At 37.8% G+C, this 19,850-nt stretch overlaps 2 protein-coding genes across 3 annotated transcripts; both read right to left on the bottom strand.

Moving 5' to 3' along the window:
- Positions 1-681: 681 nt before the first annotated feature.
- nfatc2ip (nuclear factor of activated T cells 2 interacting protein) lies at positions 682-5,670 on the bottom strand. Of its 2 annotated transcripts, none has more exons than XM_020645729.3 (9): positions 5,561-5,670; positions 4,117-4,215; positions 3,826-3,886; positions 3,618-3,735; positions 3,406-3,486; positions 2,744-2,996; positions 2,504-2,648; positions 1,368-1,486; positions 682-1,245 (listed from the first exon to the last, which is right to left on the bottom strand). In XM_020645729.3, exons 1-9 carry the CDS (start codon positions 5,570-5,572, stop codon positions 1,084-1,086), a joined length of 1,050 nt encoding a protein of 349 aa, XP_020501385.2. In that variant the 5' UTR covers positions 5,573-5,670; the 3' UTR covers positions 682-1,083. The 2 variants fall into 2 exon arrangements, with proteins under 2 accessions (XP_020501385.2, XP_065821156.1); XM_065965084.1 differs by lacking the exon at positions 5,561-5,670 and adding an exon at positions 5,373-5,539.
- Positions 5,671-6,991: 1,321 nt separating this feature from the next.
- sgf29 (SAGA complex associated factor 29) lies at positions 6,992-15,779 on the bottom strand. Its single transcript, XM_065965002.1, has 10 exons — positions 15,623-15,779; positions 12,945-13,033; positions 11,981-12,056; positions 11,794-11,866; positions 10,595-10,659; positions 10,349-10,478; positions 9,858-10,004; positions 9,720-9,755; positions 8,528-8,690; positions 6,992-8,223 (listed from the first exon to the last, which is right to left on the bottom strand). Exons 2-10 carry the CDS (start codon positions 13,008-13,010, stop codon positions 8,107-8,109), a joined length of 873 nt encoding a protein of 290 aa, XP_065821074.1. The 5' UTR covers positions 13,011-13,033; positions 15,623-15,779; the 3' UTR covers positions 6,992-8,106.
- Between the last annotated feature and the right edge of the window lie 4,071 nt (positions 15,780-19,850).

Genomic DNA, 19,850 nt, shown 5'->3' with positions numbered 1-19,850 from the left:
TACTCAAGTGTTGCACAAACGTTTCAGCTCCTTATTCCACATTATATATTTTTTTATACATTTTATTGGGAAATTAAAAACTCTTAACAATTTTTTTTTTATAGTTTTATTCACATTATACTTCTACATATTCGTGAAAAAAAGATTATAAAATCTAATACTGTGACAGATTTACACATTTAAAAAAACATGTTCTTAAAATTAAATCAATCAATTTCAAACATTAAGCCAGTTGACCGGCTAATAAACTGACCACAAATTAGTCAAATATTTAAATTTAGTATGAAATGATTGTTCTTAGCTGAATATGTAGTAGTTCTCCACCCTAATTGCAAAACTGCCATGACTGTTTGGGGACCTTTTCAGTATGCCTGACTCATTCTGTCTATGATCCATTATCTACAAAGGTAAATTCTGCTCAGTGTATGAGATTTTAAATCAGATCGCAAGGACTCCCAGTAGTCACAACAGACTGCAGGAAGACTGTTAAGAGTAAGGACACATTGCTTTAGACCAAGCAGAGGTTTGAGAAAGAGTGACAGATCTGAGGGGTGACTAAAGAAAACCATGAATACAATCAATGGATGTTAAGCCTAGGAGATCTCTATGGGCGTGTTAGTGAGTGACTGCAAATACTCCTGAGTGCGAAACCTTTGATTAACTGACTCTGACCTGATGTGATCTGCAAAGGTTGTTTGCATGTAAAATGGTGATTTTTATAAACAGAGTTTGTGGTTAGGGACGTTTAGACTGAGTTAGTCTTCGGGAAGTATACATACAGCCACAACAAAATTCATCTTTTTTTTTTTTTTTTAACTTGAATTTATTGGTAAGCATCGAAGTGAGATGTGGGGAGGGAATGAATAAAAAAACTTAGGCAGGCGGTAGAGCAATGAGCACAATCCATGCTCTCAGCTCTAACTTTCACAGAAAGAACTACATCACACTTTTTTGAAATTTTTAATTGTGCTTAAAAATATAATATCATTTGTCTCTAAACTGTTGCATTTGTTTGACAAAATAAAGTTTTATTTACAACTAATGAAACATCAGACCAGTTCACATTTTATATACAACACTGAGTTAAATCCAGACTTCAATGATGTCCCCGTCCTCCATGTCGAGCTGAGCTGGCGTCTGGATGTTTGTCACTTTGGAGCCGTCAAAGTGGAAGCGAACTTTTCTCTGTTCAACGGCTGACATGTTGGACATGTACAGAGAGAAGACGGAGCCCAACGGTGCATCCTGAAAACACACACACACACACACACACACACACACAGATCATCAAATCAATGCTATTTGTTTACTACTGCTCACACAAAGCGGACAACGTAGAGCAAAAAGGACAACAAAGAATGACTAACTCTGTGCAGGGTGAACTCCTGTGAGGCGTCTCTGTCTTTGCTCTGCAGCCTCACTGTGATGCTGCTGCTGCTGCTGCTGCCTGCTTCACTTTGTTCCTCTGCCGCCATGACATCACATTCTGCACAGACACAAGAGAGGAGAGGTGTTTTTTTTTGTTAAATTGTCTTTTTCTTTCCCCTGAGGTCTTGTCAATTCATCAAACCCAGTGCTTATTTCATCTTCCAATAACTCCACATGATTTGCTGTGCTTGTGGCCATCAATAGGGTCCTGTCGGATAATTCTCCAAAACTACTAGGACAGATGAGAATGTGGTTCAGAACCTTAATGTTCCCCTCAGGTTGAGTTGTACATCCTTTTCATCTACTGCCATCAACAGGTCAACATAGGAGCTGCAGGGACAAGTCCATTAATATACTGTATATGAAGACCTCCTGATTAAGCAATTTTTAAAATCAAGTAATCTATCCATCTATTATCTTTACTGCTTTTCCCATTCGGGGTCTGTAATGGGAATTAAAATAATTCTGTTGTGAACTGCCTGACATTTCAAGAAATGCTGGTTTAGGTGTGTGTGTGTGTGATCTTTGAGCTCTACTAGGATGACTCTGTATGGAGATCGAATTGTCTCAAAAAGATTTATACATGTCGAAATGATATGTATAAATATGCATACATTTATAAATACACAAATATAAAAACGTGACATAAAAATAAATAAATAAATTTGTATAAATAAACGTGTATTTGTAAATATATTTTAGAGATTTGAAAATAAATATGCTTGACTTTGTGGCATTTGTGGATCGCTTTTGGGCTTTTCTCTTGACGTCTCAAAATTACGTCATCAAGAGAAAAGCGTCAAATTACGTCATCAAGTAAACCTGCTAACGATGTTGTCAGTCTTGTGTGATTGTTATTAACAGCTGGCCTTGTATTGGACAAAGGCCCTTCACCGCCTGTGTGCCGCAGGTAGGAGGTTTTGTTGATAATGATGATTTGATGCCATCTAGCGGTCACATTAAAAAGTGCATCAGTTATCCCAGAGAATTCATGAACGACACACACAATTGAAATCATTCAGATTCTACATTCACAAAAAATAAAACAGCTTTGAATAAATAGCGTTGTCATCACCTATAATATCTGCGATGCCAAGGCCGAGCTCGCTGACCGTGGAGTCTGTCGGAAGCTCCACGTCTCTCCTCATCAGCAGGAGGCGAGGAGGAGGAACCTTCAAGATGACCGACAGCTGCTTCACCACTTCACTTAATGGAGTCGACTAAAAGACAGACCAGATCAAATTGTCTTAATGAGTGATCACAGCCTCTGCTGCGTGTGTGTGTGTGTGTGTGTGTGAAGGCTCTGTGTACATACCGACAGCACCGGGATCTTGTGGATTTCTGTTCGGCAGCGGACCTTCAGGGGGATCTCCCTGACCGACGAGCTGTACGGGGAGCCCTGCACTTCAGAGTTTGTGTTCAAGATGACGACATCATCATCATCATCATTTAGGTTCATTATGCTGACATCCTCATCACCTGGAGACAGGGGGCCTCGCCTCGACCTTCTGTCCTGAGGCTCGGGAGAGAGGAGGGAGTTTACCGCCTGGAGCTTTCTGTCGATCTCGCTGAGGGACACAAAAAAAAACAACAGGCTTCAACTTAAACTCTGAGCATCATCCAATTTATAAACTGTGCCTGTTAACCGCATTAGAAGCTTAAGAAGCTTCTTCTTATCATTCAAAATACTATAATTATATTTTTCTGTAACTAAAAGTAGAGTGCCTCAAATCCAAAATTGACAGGGGGTTGCATATATCAAAAAAAAAATTCAGGCACAATACAATAAGCCTAATTAACCCAGAGGTGGTGCTATAATTATCTATATATTTTTATGCAATTATCTCTGCCCCGATGTTCTTCAAAAGTTTTTTTTCTTATCAAGTAAATGGCCAAAAAACATCCAAGTGCTAGAGACCTGCTCGGATGTCTCTCTGCTTGTAACTTTAGGTTTTATTATCAAGACTCCTCGTTCACCTGATCTTCTTCAAGAACTGTTTCGAGTGTTTGTTGACCGGACTGTCTGGAGGAGAAGGAGAATGGCAGCGGACTGCTTCTCTGTAATAAAAGATGGATGCGGTTGTGAATGAATTCATTTACATTGTTACGACAGAGACATGCGCCTGTACCTGATGTCACTTCTTTCTTTATCGATTCAAAAGTTGTAAATCCACTCTCTGACCACTTACGGCTGCGTCTTCTCCTCTATATGTTCCGTTTCCTCCTCCTCCTCCTCCTCAGACTCACTCAAGTTGGTGATGGCTGCCGCCGGCCCTTGAGATGAAAACTCTGACCACAAGCTCTCATCTGCACCGTCGTATGGGAGGAGACAAACACAGTTAACCTTCTAGGACTGAAATCAAACGCTGCTTTCATCTATGCTTGCTAAAAACGTACCTGTTTTTTTCTGCTCAGTTAGCACGGCTTTCATCGGCTTCAGCTGCAGACTGCTGCTAACCTGAGCACAAAACCACTCAATTACAAATTATGCAGTACATGTTAAAAACAATAATCCCGACTGCATCTTCCAAAGAGTTACAAACTGCTTCATGTGACTGAACTAGAGTTAAAGGACAAAATATGGTTTCAAAAGCATCAAATCCATCAATACAAACTGTCACCCATCAGCAGTGCAAACCCTAACATTTACTTTATGTGGTATTCTTTGCCCGCTGCCTGTTTGTTTACCTTGCTTGAGTAGACAGGTACCGGGATGATCGCTGAAGGGTCGAGGATGCGTCTGCGCTTGGGTCGCGGTTTCAAAGCTTGAACGTCGCTGTCAGACATCTGGAGAGCAGAGACACAGGAAGGGATGAGCTGCACTCCACTGGTGCTAATATACGAGAATGAATGGTGTTTGATTTGGGGGTAAGAAAGTGGCACTTTAAATTGTTTTGTGTAAAATCTGACTCGATGCAAATCTGATACAATCCCTCAGACTTGTTGCAGTTAGACCAGGGGTGGGCAACTGGCGGCCACATGCGGCCCCCATCAACCCTTAAAGTGGCCCTCAGGTCATCAATTAATTGGAAACATGAAGAAAACATGACTAAAATCTGCCATGAAATCATGAAAACCAGAAATATGTCCATAATAATATTTGATCACTGGTATATGTTGAGTTCAATTTGAGACATAATTGACTGTAATCGTTTTTTGTATGCTACAATTTGGCCCCTCTGGCAGTGAGAATTAAATGAATGTGACCCCTTGCTGTCACCAAAGTTGCCCCATCCCTGAGTTAGACTATGCAATAGTTTTGGATGTCTTGAAATCTTTTTTTTTTCTAAATAAATCAAAACACAAAACCGCAACAACAACAAACATATTATTCCACAATAACACATTTTTCTAAACATCAAAGGCACATTTTTAGTGGCTGATATGTGGATGACATGTGGTACCTTCAGTCAGTGGTCAGTAAACTAGGATCGATGTGAATAGTCTACAAAAAACATTAAAAACACCTCTCCACGTATAAAGCAATACAGGCAGAGAGCACACACAAACTGCAGTCCCTGAACTAACCACTGGTTTTAAACAACAAGAACTGGACATTAATGTTAATATAATAAGGCTGCATTGCTTTTAGATGAGTAGCAGGATGCGTAAAGTGTAAACAAAGGCTGACATTAACTTTAAGAAAGCTAGCTGAACCGTATCCAGCTTTGTGATCATGAACAGTCGAGCATTACTCTTTGTTTACCTTCATTCAGAGCTAGCTTTACAGCTCGTCATAATATATATATATATTGTCATGATTGCAGTGCAGTTAAAAAGTGATTATTATGTTGATAGAAACTGAAAGTGAAACAAAAAAAGGACGCAAAGGAGTAGTCAGTGTCGCCAACAACTCGATTCATTGACTAAATGTTATTTTTTGTTATTAATTATCTCTGGTTAAATCACATTAAACGTATTAAACGACCGAGCTAACGCTTTACCTCTCATGCTAGTTGGGTTAAGCACAGAGTAGTTTTATCTGTTCAAGTGGCTTCACGCCCAAAGTGCTCTCAATCTGCGAGGAGTAACTTTGTTTTGAACGCCGTAGCACTTCTTTTAAGAGATCATGAGCGGTGAAAAGAGGTTTTTAATTGATAAACGGCGGCAGATCTGACAATCAGTCACTCACCGGTTCAGCCATGACTATTTCTTTTCCGCGCGCTGCTGCTACGTTCAAGGACCGTGGGACGTGATCAATTCACGAACGGATACGGTGTTGCTTTCAAGTGCAACAGAAACGCGAAACACTACATTGAAACAACAGTTTTTCAATTTCAGTTTGCACATATTTCAGTGAGAGTTTTAGATAATTGAACTATACTTTTTTTTTTAAAATCATTCTCCACTACTTTAACCGTTCTGATACATATTGTTGACCATTATTTTAATTTTGTGTCCCCTACACGATTGATAGCGGTGCAAATAGAAGTATAAAGAAAAATATTTGACATGGTAGCAGTAGTATATTTTAAAAGTGACTACTGTATTATTTATATATAATATCATAGGTTCAAAAACTATGAAGAATTATGATATATGATTATTATGTGCCTTCATTACTGTGAGGGGCAAGGTAGGGTAGATTTTTAAACGCAGTCTTAAAACTCATTTATTCAGTCTGGCTTTTATATAGTGTTTTATATCAATTCAAATCTTAACATTACTATATTGTCTTTATATCCTACCACAATTTTAAATATTTTCCTCTTGTGTATTTATTTTAATATCTTGTTGCTTTTATGTGTCGTATTTTGTTGTATTTTATTTTTATACATATATTTTATTTTTAATTCTTATTGGTGTGCATTGGTCTCTCAAAGATTTTATAAACTACTTTTCGTCAATAACTTTTCTGCACTCTTGTTAAGCACTTTGAGCAGCAATTTAATTTGTCAGAAAGGTGTTATATAAATAAAGTTTGATTGATTGATTGATTGAGGGTAAAACTTGTAACTCTGTCTCTACCAGCTGTTATATTACATATTTCTCCAAAATTCCAAAATACCAAATGATCAAAAATGTACTTCATAAAAAAAACATTTATCTTAGTATCTCGTTACTTCTTTCAACACATGTAATGTGAATTGATGGTCCAACTTTTACTATAATTTAAATTAATTCATTAATTTTAATTAGTACATGGAAATCTGAGTGACGTTGAAGCCATGAATTGTTTCTACTTAAAGAATGAGTAAACTATCATTAAAATGATTTCTGATAAATGATCAGACCTGATGATTCTGGTCTCAGCTGTACTCACATATCCTGTTGATGATTTAAGTTTTAGTCAGTTTAAATTTATGTTCTCGTTCTAAAAAATAATCTTTATTTGTAAGTAAGAGATGAAGTTGCCAGAGAAATGAAGAACAGGTGGAAGTAAAGTCATTTCCTCCAAGATGTTGGAAAAAGACTAAAGAAAAATACAAGAACCTCGTCTGTTGACTTATTTATAGAAGGTTTCTATATTCCTCTGCTGCTGATCAGAGTGATCAAACTTTCGATTAAAATGAGTTTCGGGAGAATAAGAGACGAAACAGAAAAGTATAAAACACACTTCCACTCAGGTCTAAAAGTTTTTAACAGAATAATCATTAACCCGTTACATGTACAAAATGAACATTCAATGCAATATAACCAAAGAGCTGCCATCAGTGTGTCGATGCTGGAGTTTCTCTTCCTTTGATTAGAAGTCTTAACAGTAAACTGATTAATCCACAAGTCTAGATTAAAGCCACCAACAAACAGGGAATGAGGTCATAACTGCGTACAGGAGACCAAAATGTGACTTCAGAGTTCAAAAAGAAACGCAATAATGTGTTTGAAATAGTTCCATAGCTGTTAGAATCGTTCTGCATCAATCTAAACAAAGTGTTTACGTTCCTCAGGTTTGAAGTATGGAGTCATAGGAGTGTCATAAATAAAGAGGAATGAAAGAGAGTAGAAAAAAAGGATAAATGTTAAGCATTTAATTTATTTATGAACTTTAAAAAAATGTATTTTCATGATATATTGATTTTCAAAATGTGTTTTTTATACATAAGTATACTTTTAGAGGGGACATGAAGACCCACTGAAAGCCACGTGACTGACAGCTTGGCCAGGCAGAAACAGCAAAGGCTACTGAGAAAAATAGAGAAGAGTTTAAATAAAATAGTTTTGTAGAAATATGTTTTACTATGACATACTTTTCTGAAATTAGATTTTTATTGTCTCTCTTTTTGTGTCCACATGTATGCTCTTGTTCTTCCCCAGGTTCATTTGGTTTTATGGCCCTCCTGTGACTCCATAGTGAGCTGCTCCTTTGTGCAGCAACAAAGTTAAAAATCGGAGATTGGTTCATTTTCTTCAAAAAAACTATTTTGAATTCAAATGTGGTATGGATTTGAAACACAGCACAAACTTTTTCTTTATGAGACGTTCAGTCTATAGTTCACTTTAGTGTTTCTTGGTGCTGACTTTGAAGAACACAGTCTGTTATTGTGGATCTGCTCCAAATGCTTTGACACATAGATACCCTGTGCTGTTGGGAGGCCGACTTTAGATTGGACAATTACTTCAAATGGTCAATTCCCACTAAAACGGAAATCAGGGCCATTTAAAAATGAAACAATAATCCAAAGCACTCTTCATCTTCGTCCCGCTGTGTGTGTGTTTTTTTTTCCATCCAGTCATCGCTCACTTCTTCTTGTTCTCTTTGCAGGCCACCACGTACCGCTGAGCCACATTGAGCGGAGGAGAGTATCCGTCGGCGTACGACGTGTCCTCAAACAGCACCGAGTAATCGTCCTGTGGCTGGAAAACAAACAGATATTAAAGTCACTGAAAATAATCTATCCTGAATGATCAGTGACAACTTTTCATCGGTGGTGGCTTCAACATAGGAAGTGGTCAGTGTTTTCTTGTTTTTTAATACTGTTTTTTATCTGATCAATCAGTGATCAGAGCCCGGGATCATTCCTCTCAAACTTTTTCTCTATATACTATATTTGAGATGCATATATCTCTTTGCTTTTGCCACTTGTAGAACTCATCACTGTTTTTTGTTTTTTAAATATTTTTCCTCTTTTATGCTTCAAAGCTGAGTGCCGAGTCTCACCCTGTGAGGGGGTGTGTGGATGAGAGCCCGGTAGAAGCAGGTGGTTTGGGGGTAGAGAGCCAGCACCAGCTGGTCCTTACTGAACAGGGCCTCGGGGTCTGTCTCTGGGTTGGCCTTCCACTGAGGCAGAGGGATGATCCGCCGTCTGCTCAGAGTGTGTCTCCTGATAACACACACACACACACACACACACACTTTTTAAACACAAGAAGTTTGTTTGGAGCCTAGAAATGGGTTATAAGATGGTTGGTGAGAGATTTTTTCTAAAGGACACCCATGTGTATAAAATGTAGCGTTACATCCGACTGGAAAAAATGCATGCGCTCGATTTTAGAGATCACAAATAAAAATGTCAGAATTAGTATTCAGGTAACCATCAGGATCATGTAAAAAAAATGCTGATCAAAACATGTCATGTCCATGTCAAATCAGGAGTCTAACACATTTTCTATTCAAAATTACATATTTTCCAGACTTTGACATTAAATTGGGGGATTTGGAAAACTTGCATTCGCCTGTTGACAGTTTAGTCCGGACTCCTACATCCCACTATCAAACACTCGACACTGCTACCTCTTTTATTTACCCGTTGCTTATTGAATAACCAATATTTGATCATTATTTCCAACTTTTTTCTATCTGTTATTATAATGTTCAACAAATAGATGCACATGTCCCCATGGTGTGGTTCAGCTATAAGGCCCTTTAAGGAGAGTTTAGTGTGCAGGCTGTGACGTACAGACAAAGACTAAAGCTTGCTCTGTCTTCAACATTATGACTGTGCTGCCTGCTCCAAACACACTATGAAAAATACAATCCCCTTATAATTTAGGAATCCTTACAGGTTAGAAAAAGGAATCAGGACATTATCTGGAACTGATTTTCTTTCATACTCTCTTTTTCCCCATTCTTATTCAGACCTCGAAATCGACCTGTCAACAGAATCAGGTACCTAAGGACCACTAGAGCTCTGATGCAACCCATAGATCAGAGAGTGCCTAATATAAAACGCCAGTTGTTCAACACTGGGCCACTGTCAGACTACACCTGAAAAGATCTGAAGGACACAGCTGATGCAGAGAAAAAACAGCAGAGGGCAACAACACAAAAGAGAAAAACTCAGATTAAAGGCTGGAGTCTGAAAACAGGGACGCTTCATGGTGACTCATAAAGATGATGAACATGAACTCACTCTTTGCCTTCTTCATCGATATCATCAACTTCATATCTAGAGAAAGAAGTGAAGACAAGTCAGTTCAGACACAATTTTCCTTCCTGATACTTGGAATCATTTACGTCCTTCAGCGTGAGGACGGGGTCATGTTCTCACTTGTTGGTGGAGTGGTTGTAGCTGACCACCTCAGCCAGGATCCACTGCTCGTCTCCGTCCACGGCCTTCACCCTGGCTGCCACCTTGTCGCCCTGCTTGGCCACGTAGTCACTGCTGGCTGGAGTTGCCCCGCACAGAGGAGGGGGGCTGATGCAAAACGACCAACACTTAATCAGTTTGTATCTGCACCATACAAGCTCTTCATTTGTTTGTGTAGCTGATCATGAACACAACTCTCCTGATTATATTATATTATGATGTTTTTCTAGTTTTATGGTTATGTTTGGCATATAGTGCAAAAACGTCATCCTGGTTTTACAAAGATGAATATGCTTGCTATACCTCAATAGAAACCAGGATACTGTGGCATTTTAAAAACTTATTGTGTAAATGATAACTCAGCGATGTGTATGATCATTCCTTGTTGGGACAAACATTCTTACTGAAATTTGAGAAATGAAAAATGAGAGAAGAAACTCCTCAGCAGCTACCTCTCCCCGGGCTTGCCAATCCACAGAGGGAGCGTCATGGCCGACTGCTGGAGGAGCGTCATCAGGACGCCGCGCCTCATCGTCTTTCTGGGAGGGTCGCTGTCGCTGTAAACTCCAGCCATCTTAGCAGCTGCAATAAAAAACAAGAAAAACACACAAAATTCAAACCTGAATGGTTTAAAAGTAAAACATTCAAGCTATAAAAAGTCTGTACCAACAATATAAATCTTTTCATCACACACATACCTATTCGCCGCTCCTCCAACAAAGACTTGATCTCTGCTATTTTGTCGAGAGCATGGCGCAGGATGCTGAGAGAGACAGAAGAATTATGTGAACATTTACAAGTGATAATCTAATCCATGGACAGAAATGTTCAGAGGACATGAATGCCATCTGGTAATTAAAGAACAGTGGCCTAAAAGTTCACTTTAATGTTCTGCTTGTATGGCTTTACTGAGAAAATCTCAAACATTCTGAATAAAGGGAAAATGTCAAAACAGAAACAAATAATTGAGAATACCTCTCAAGCTACGTTGTCTTGAACTTAAAATGTAAAAACTGTATTGAACTTTTTTTTTTAAATATCCCAAATTGATTTCTTTATTTGCACATACAGACCTGCGACTAATTAAAATGTTATGCCAGTTTCCTATAAAGCACAATTGGAATAAAGAAAGAAAGTTGACAGCCTACCACTCTTTGGAGAACCATTTAATCTGCTACATAAGGAGTTTTTTTAAACAAAAACAGCAAAAATATATTTATTCATGCCTGCTTCACAAATTCCCGCTGTATTATATTTTCCAAAAAGGACTCCCATTGATCAGTTTGTTTCTAAACATCTCCCCCTGTCGCTGTTATTAACTTCCTTCCATTTGCCATGCACCTTAACTGCCTCTGCTTTATCTGGTGTCATGCACTACATCACTTTATTCTATCTTTTTTATATCAGTATTCATCAAGTTCTGGTTACTTTATTCCTGATGTTTCTTATCCATCATTGCACTACAGTCACTTTATTTATCTCATTTTTACCTTTACAGTTATATTGTTTATATTAGTTCTGTTGTTCCATTATTCAGCATGCACCTTATTAACTTATCATTTAGTGTTAGCCTACTTGCACATAGCTCTGTATATATATATTTATTTCTCGTTTACTGCACATAGTTCTGTTTACATCTGTTTACATCTGTTCTGATCACTGTCCACTTATATCTACTCTTTTTATATTTTGTATTTTAAGTTAAGTTTAAGCTTTAAGTTGTATTTAAATTGACACTTTATATTTAGGTTAAAATGTTTCGTCTACTTGCACTGTTGTTAATTTACTGCTCTGTGTGCCTTTGAATTGCCCCCCGGGGACAAATAAAGTTTTTGGAATATGAATTTGAATTACACATGTCCTGGTGCTATAAGAAAACAAGTGATCGGCTCCTGACCTGCACTCTGCTTCTGCATCTGCTTTGGCGGTGGTGTACAGACCCCTCAGTTTGGTCCTGTAATATGGGGAAGCTGAAATAAACAGAGGCACAAAGTAAATAAAGTGACTCAGAAGTAATAATGGAAATAAATGTACAGTCGACCTCATATAATGGAGAAAGACTTAAAAGTGTTATTGTGACTGACTTTTGTTTTCCGTCTGCATCCTCTCGTGTGTTTTCTGAATGTTGAGCAGATTGTGTTCACTGCGGGACCTCTCCTCCTGAAAAGGGGAAAGATAGTGATTATTTGGATTGAAATGATAAGAACATGGCTACACCTATCTACATCAAAATCCATTTCGCATTACCTACAGTCTCTAAGTGTACTATGGGAGGTAAAGCCTTCAGTTATCGGGCTCCTCTCCTCTGGAATCATCTTCCAGCCGGGGTCTGGGAGGCAGACACAGTCTGTATTTTTAAGAATAGACTTAAAACTTTCCTTTTTGATAAATCTTATAGTTAGGGCTGGTGCTGGTGTAGACCAGCTCTTAGTTATGCTGCTATAGGCTTAGACTACTGGGGGGAACTGGCACCTTGAGCTCCTCTCTCTCTCTGTGCATATACAGTACATCATATTACTGCATGTATCTATCTGTAAATCTCAGTCACTAACCACCTACTTTCCTGAGAGCTCTTGAGCTCTCTTAGGCTCCTCAAGATCGTTGGTTGATGGCCTGCCAGAACAACCCCCCCCCCCACCGGATTGTTGATGGACGGCTTCCCAGAACAACCCCTCCCCCCCCCCACCGGATTGTTGATGGATGGCTTCCCAGAACAACCCCCCTCCCCACCGGATTGTTGATGGACGGCTTGCCTCCCCCCACCCCCTTGCTCCCTATCCCTCTTCCTGCATCTTATCCCATCTCTCCCCCTATCCCCTTCCAAGCCCGGCGCAGTCGAGGCCTGTGAAGGCTGTTTCGTCATGAGCTGGGGATCCTGCCTGAAGATTTCTGCCTTTTAATAAGTCAGTTTTTTCTTACCACTGTAACTTTTGCTGCTTTCCTAAAGTGCTCATGATGGATAGGCCGGATCGTTGTAATATAGCAATGAGTAAGGTCTTTTTACCTGCTCTTTTGTAATGTTAACAGACTTGTTGATTGACTGATTACCTGCGTCTGTTTGATGAGCTGATGGAGTTCTGTGAGCAGCTCTGCAATCTTCGTATCTGCTGACATGTTCTTAAGTTACCTTAAACAAACTGGTGTTAGAAAAAGTATTGTTAGAACAGTGTTGACACATACATGACTACATAAACACATACAAGACTACATAAACACAAACAAGACTACATAAACACTACATAAACACATACAAGACTACATAAAGACTACAAAAACACATACAAGACTACATAAAGACTACAAAAACACAAGCAAGACTACATAAAGACTACATAAACACAAGCAAGACTACATAAACACATACAAGACTACATAAACACATACAAGACTACATAAACACATACAAGACTACATAAAGACTACATAAACACATACAAGACTACATAAAGACTACATAAACACATACAAGACTACAAAAACACATACAAGACTACATAAAGACTACAAAAACACAAACAAGACTACATAAAGACTACAAAAACACAAGCAAGACTACAAAAACACAAGCAAGACTACATAAACACATACAAGACCACATAAACACAAACAAGACTACATACACACAAACAAGACTACATAAACACAAACAAGACTACATAAACACAAACAAGACTACATAAACACAAACAAGACTACATAAACACATACAAGACCACATAAACACAAACAAGACTACATACACACAAACAAGACTACATAAACACAAACAAGACTACATAAACACAAACAAGACTACATAAACACAAACAAGACTACATACACACAAACAAGACCACATACACACAAACAAGACCACATAAACACAAACAAGACTACATAAACACAAACAAGACTACATAAACACAAACAAGACGACATAAACACAAACAAGACTACATAAACACAAACAAGACCACATAAACACAAACAAGACTACATAAACACAAACAAGACTACATAAACACAAACAAGACTACATACACACAAACAAGACCACATACACACAAACAAGACCACATAAACACAAACAAGACTACATAAACACAAACAAGACTACATAAACACAAACAAGACGACATAAACACAAACAAGACCACATAAACACAAACAAGACTACATAAACACATACAAGACTACACAGACACAAAAACACAAACAAGACTACATAAACACAAACAAGACTACAGACACAAAAACACAAACAAGACTACATAAACACAAACAAGACTACATAAACACAAACAAGACTACACAGACACATAAACACAAACAAGACTACATAAACACAAACAAGACTACATGAACACAAACAAGACTACATACACACAAACAAGACTACATAAACACAAACAAGACTACATACACACAAACAAGACCACATACACACAAACAAGACCACATAAACACAAACAAGACCACATAAACACAAACAAGACTACACAGACACATAAAAACATACAAGACCACATAAACACAAACAAGACTACATAAACACAAACAAGACTACATAAACACAAACAAGACTACATACACACAAACAAGACTACATAAACACAAACAAGACTACATACACACAAACAAGACCACATACACACAAACAAGACTACATAAACACAAACAAGACTACATACACACAAACAAGACCACATACACACAAACAAGACTACATAAACACAAACAAGACTACATAAACACAAACAAGACGACATAAACACAAACAAGACTACATACACACAAACAAGACTACATACACACAAACAAGACTACATAAACACAAACAAGACTACATAAACACAAACAAGACTACATACACACAAACAAGACCACATAAACACAAACAAGACTACATAAACACAAACAAGACTACATAAACACAAACAAGACGACATAAACACAAACAAGACTACATAAACACAAACAAGACTACACAGACACATAAACACAAACAAGACTACATAAACACAAACAAGACTACACAGACACATAAACACAAACAAGACTACACAGACACATAAACACAAACAAGACTACATAAACACAAACAAGACTACACAGACACATAAACACAAACAAGACTACATAAACACAAACAAGACTACACAGACACATAAACACAAACAAGACTACATAAACACAAACAAGACTACACAGACACATAAACACATAAAGTGGTTAAACTTTGAAGGTAAGGGGAAACTGTGTGACTGTAAACAGCTAGAAGAACCAAAACAAACCCGTTTATAAAATGTGTGAACATTATAAACTGATGAAAACGGGATAATGAAGTGGATCTGACTTCACTTCATCGTTTTCATGTTTTCTAAATAACTAAAAAGTAATCTTTGAATTGAAGATTTCTGAATCTGTTTATTTTACGAACCTGAGAAGATAACCCATATATGGCTAAAGCTAAGGCATTTTAGGTTAAGACTGCGGGGAAAATGTCATTTTGTGTTGGAAAGGTTGGCTAGAATATTAATCTCATCTTAACACCAACAATGAATGAGACTGTGTGACGTTTTAGTCATTTTAAAATTAGCGGCTAGCAAGTGGAATGTTTCGCTAACGAATGCTAGGTTGTTAGTTAAACAATATGGACAAATGCAACAAAACATTGGATGTATGCGTCTCCACTTTAAATCGAGTTTTCAAATGTGTTCAAACGAGGGACATATTATAACGCTTACCTTGGTAGATTTTCTGTTTATTTATTGTTGACTTGCTAACGACGCAGTTTAGCTAGTTCTTCTTCTGTGGTGTCAACGGGAAGTGTGCAAAACCCACCAGGTTAGCACATCGCCACCAACTGGACGGAGTGAGGAACTACAAGCTCGGCGCAGAAAATGTAAACAAGCTGTTCGCTCCGTTTGCTGTTGAAGGAAATAGAAAAAGAAACAATAGTATTCAAGTCAGCCTATCTACTTGAATTTTGAGATACTTATATAAACTCGACCGTTTAAATTTACTACAACTTTATAGCTCTACTCATTTCATTTCAATGAATTCAGATTAATATGAAAATTAAGAATAAAATTGCCCAGTCTCTATCATTTTACCATCAAACTTTAAGTAAATGTTAAATGTTATTACTCATCATCATCATCAACTTTTATTATTAGACTCAAGGTCCATTTTAAAAGACATACAAAAAATAGACAACACACATGTACATTAGAATAAAAACATTCCCACCTCTTATACCAATGTCTGCAAAGGTATGACTGGTAGCGTACTGCACTATAACTTGGGTTCGACAGCAGCATGACAATTAAATTCTTTGAGTCATTCAAGCGACCGATAAATCTGTACATAAGGTTCCTCAATAAAGCTTGCAAGGTGTTAACTCCTGCATTCACAAATAGCTCACTTGCACTACTCCACCTTGGCTTTTTAAATAAGATCCTAAAACAATCATTGTAAGCAACCTGAAGTCTGTGCATATTTGATTTTTTTTAACTTACCCCATAAGGGGGCAGTATACAGGGGAGTGCAATATGTTCTAAAGAGACATATCTTTACATGATCAGAACACATATGAAATTTTCTTGCCAACATATTGGCTTGGGCACATAATGTACGACACTGTCTGAAAATGTCGTCATCGTCAGACATTTGATCTGTTATAAAGTGCTCGAGGTATTTGGCTTTATAACAAACACAAAGTTCTTCCCCAGAAAACTGTTTTACTTTCAAGAGTTTAGGTTAAAAAAAATAGCACACAGAATCTTTACATGTAAAACTTTTCACCACTGTTTAACAGTACACTATTCTGGTGATTTAGTAAGACTACCTATAAACTATGAAAAATACAAATTGAAATGTTTTCTCCGCCAGTAAAAATATATATATTTTTATTATTATTTTATTTAACCTTTATTTTACCAGGCAGAATTGCTTGTGATCAAATTACCTCTTTTTCGAGCAAGGCCTGGCCAAAATGGCAGCAGCAAAAAAGAAATATAAGACAAACCCAAAAAGAAAGCACAGCCATGAGAAAAAGAGACAAATGCAGTCCAGAAGGTGAAGAAGAAGAAGGAGGAGGAGGAGGAGGAGAAGAAGGAGGACAAGATCATGTTAAACAAAAACAAAACACAACACCACAATACACACTAAAAGAACAACTATGTGACGATGATAAAATACTATGCAGTGAAACATTTACACCCTCCAAAATTAGCAGATATATATGAATCACTTTTCCAAAAAAAAGGCATCAGTGTTTTTTTTTGTGCATTTAAAGTCTAATTAGTAATTTAGTTTTCTTTACAGTGAGCATCCAGCCAAACATTGCTGCTTTGCACATTTTCCTGTAACATACTTCAGATGCAGCCAGTCTTCCTTAAATACACAAAATCATTTAGAATAATCCAGTGGATTAATTTGCTTATGCCTTAAAGAGTAATACAAAGGTCAACAAGACAAATACAAAACTGCAGATGATAAGTGAATCTAAATAATTGCCTAATTTCAAGCTGACATTTGGTGCACATGAACTTCAGAGGATATGTTGTTGGTACTTTGACCTGTCCCAGATGCCATGTACAAACTCTGCTATCATCATACTTTGTCTGCAGATAAACATCCACTGAGCTAATGATTTGCGACTATAATGCCTAGTACGATGGACATGCCCCTGCTGGTGTTTTTATGAATCAGCAGTTTACACACTTTGGTAAACTGAACAAACTCATTGGCTTTTTGCTTTTGACCATATCCTTAAAGTCATAACGAGCAGCAGATCATTAAAAAAAAACCTCTTATGTGCTCCATCAACCATCTGCAGAATTTGGCTCTCTCCAGTGGAAGCAAATTGTTGCCTACAAGCATCTTCAAAGCTCACTGATTAACACATGATACCTTTTTTTTTAATCGGCAATAAACCAAAGTAGTTTCGTTGGGTTTATGTGTCTGGCTGTTCCTTTGCAGGGAGCAGTGACTTCGTGGTGAAATTAAGACTCGATGAAGTTACTGCCCCCAGCAAAATATTGGACTGCACACAGTTTCAAGAAACCAATTAAAAAAATCTCATTAAGATTTATATTCCTTTTCTATCTTATTCATAATAATATTCTAACAGTCACCGTCTGTCATAAAAACACTTTGAGCACTATTTAGAGGCCAACTCATTTCCAGCTTGTCGGGCAGCCATGGTACTCTCTTTCTGGGGTGTTAGCGCTAAATAACAAGCCCAGGGCCCCTGTCTCCATGGGTCCCTACCCAGCTCCTGCACTGCATCATGTTTTTGCCAGTGGAAGCACATGAGTTAACTTTTCCATTTTTTCAGAACAGGGGAGCACCAGATGGAAATTGTTACATGTTTGGGATGTTTTAAGTTGAACTTAAAGACCTGATTGATTATAAGCACTGTGAAACAAACTTAAAGTTTTGACATTGAGTGTTTAAGATTTATTCAGCATGCATGACCTATTTAAAACAAGGTTAATATTCACCTGTGAGAATCAGACCATGAAGCAGAGGGTTGATATCTTATCTGTAACCTGGTTGAAAGTGCTGTTTGTACACTGGGTGTGTGTTCCACGCCAAGTTTCTGAAGGCACACTTTCACAGCTCAGACAGGTTGGCTCATATTCCTTCAAATATTTACTGTGCTGAGTCTCCTCACTGCTGGACAACGAGGGAAAGACTAAAACACAACTTATGAACTGCAGATAAACATGAAGATCTAGCCAGTACTCAGAGGAAATATACTGAATAACAAAAAGCTCTCTGTGTATTTTCATGAAAACAGCAGGCCTAAGCAGGGGGCGGGTGGTAATAAAACGCCTCCTCCTCAGCTTGTTTTTTTTCTCTCCTGTGTTTAATCAGACAGGGAAATGCTCCTGCAGACTCAGTTTTTTTTCTCTCTCTCAGCAGAACGTCCTGTTCAGACGTCTTTTTCTGTCTGCAAACAGTCACGGCTCTCTCTCGCAGGGGAGACTTTCACTGAACGAGTCTCTGCAGAACGAGGTACATGCCAAGCTGTATCCTGAAACAAACTGTGAGACCTTCAGAGTAAACAAAAAAGTCACAGGATGATGATGATGAATTATTTCAAACAATCAGGGAGACAAATGACTGCCATGACTTCAAAACACAAACAGTACTCATATAACCACCACTGTACTTTTGCTGATATTTAAATGGCATGATTGTTGATCTTGTCATAAATAGCACTGAATATGATATATGTGATTTACTTGGTTCTAATACACCTTTCTCCTTAGAAACTCTAACTAGACGTCACTGAGAGTACTTTGACCTTTGTTCTTAAACTTTATGAATCTTAGAATACTTTTATACCTTAACTGCAATATTTAAACTAAATGAAGCCAAAACTTACATAACTTCAAGCTACTGCTGTACTTTAACTGTGACGCTTGAACAACTTAAAGCTGACAATATTTGTGTACTTTTACTTTGAAATTCAACCACATAAAACTTAGAATACTGCATTCATTTCACCTACTTTCACAGCAATACTTTAAGCACACTAACATTAGAAAACTGCAGCTGTTTGACTTTGATATATTATACAGCTGAGAACATCTGGGTACTGTGATGCTTTAACTACATCAAGCTGAAAACGCTTTGTACTTTTACAGTTCTAACAATGGTTCTGAACTTTGGCAGTAAGTTTTGTTTCTATTTAAGATGACCTCATGTGAACTTTTTCTTCCCCTTGCTGTTTTACCCCCCCCCGCTGCAGTAAATGGTTTCCAGGTCTGCAGTCTCTCGTGACTCACTGTAACATATGAGGTTTGTTTTACTGTCACAGGATGGAGGCTGTGGAGCCGGTAATTACAGAGTGGTGATGATATGAGAGTAAGCGGAGTTGAACATATGACTGTGACACAACATTTCCCTTTTGCAGTGTTTGTGTTTGACGCTGCACCAGGCAACTTTTATTTTCCCATG

The sequence above is a fragment of the Labrus bergylta genome, chromosome 16 (genome assembly GCF_963930695.1).
Source record: "Labrus bergylta chromosome 16, fLabBer1.1, whole genome shotgun sequence".
Lineage (NCBI taxonomy): Eukaryota > Metazoa > Chordata > Actinopteri > Labriformes > Labridae > Labrus > Labrus bergylta.
This window is presented reverse-complemented; position numbering and strand designations above follow the sequence as displayed.

Excerpts from the sequence above, each read along its gene's own strand:
- nfatc2ip (XM_020645729.3), bottom strand. Across the intron at positions 3,736-3,825 it reads AACTGAGCAGAAAAAAACAG|ATGAGAGCTTGTGGTCAGAG; the intron begins GTACGTTTTTAG and ends ACGACGGTGCAG. Across the intron at positions 3,487-3,617 it reads ATAGAGGAGAAGACGCAGCC|AGAAGCAGTCCGCTGCCATT; the intron begins GTAAGTGGTCAG and ends CTTTTATTACAG.
- sgf29 (XM_065965002.1), bottom strand. The coding sequence starts at position 13,010 with ATGTCAGCAGATACGAAGATTGCAGAGCTGCTCACAGAACTCCATCAG. Across the intron at positions 12,057-12,944 it reads AGCTCATCAAACAGACGCAG|GAGGAGAGGTCCCGCAGTGA; the intron begins GTAATCAGTCAA and ends TCCCCTTTTCAG. Across the intron at positions 10,005-10,348 it reads ATTGGCAAGCCCGGGGAGAG|CCCCCCTCCTCTGTGCGGGG; the intron begins GTAGCTGCTGAG and ends GTTTTGCATCAG.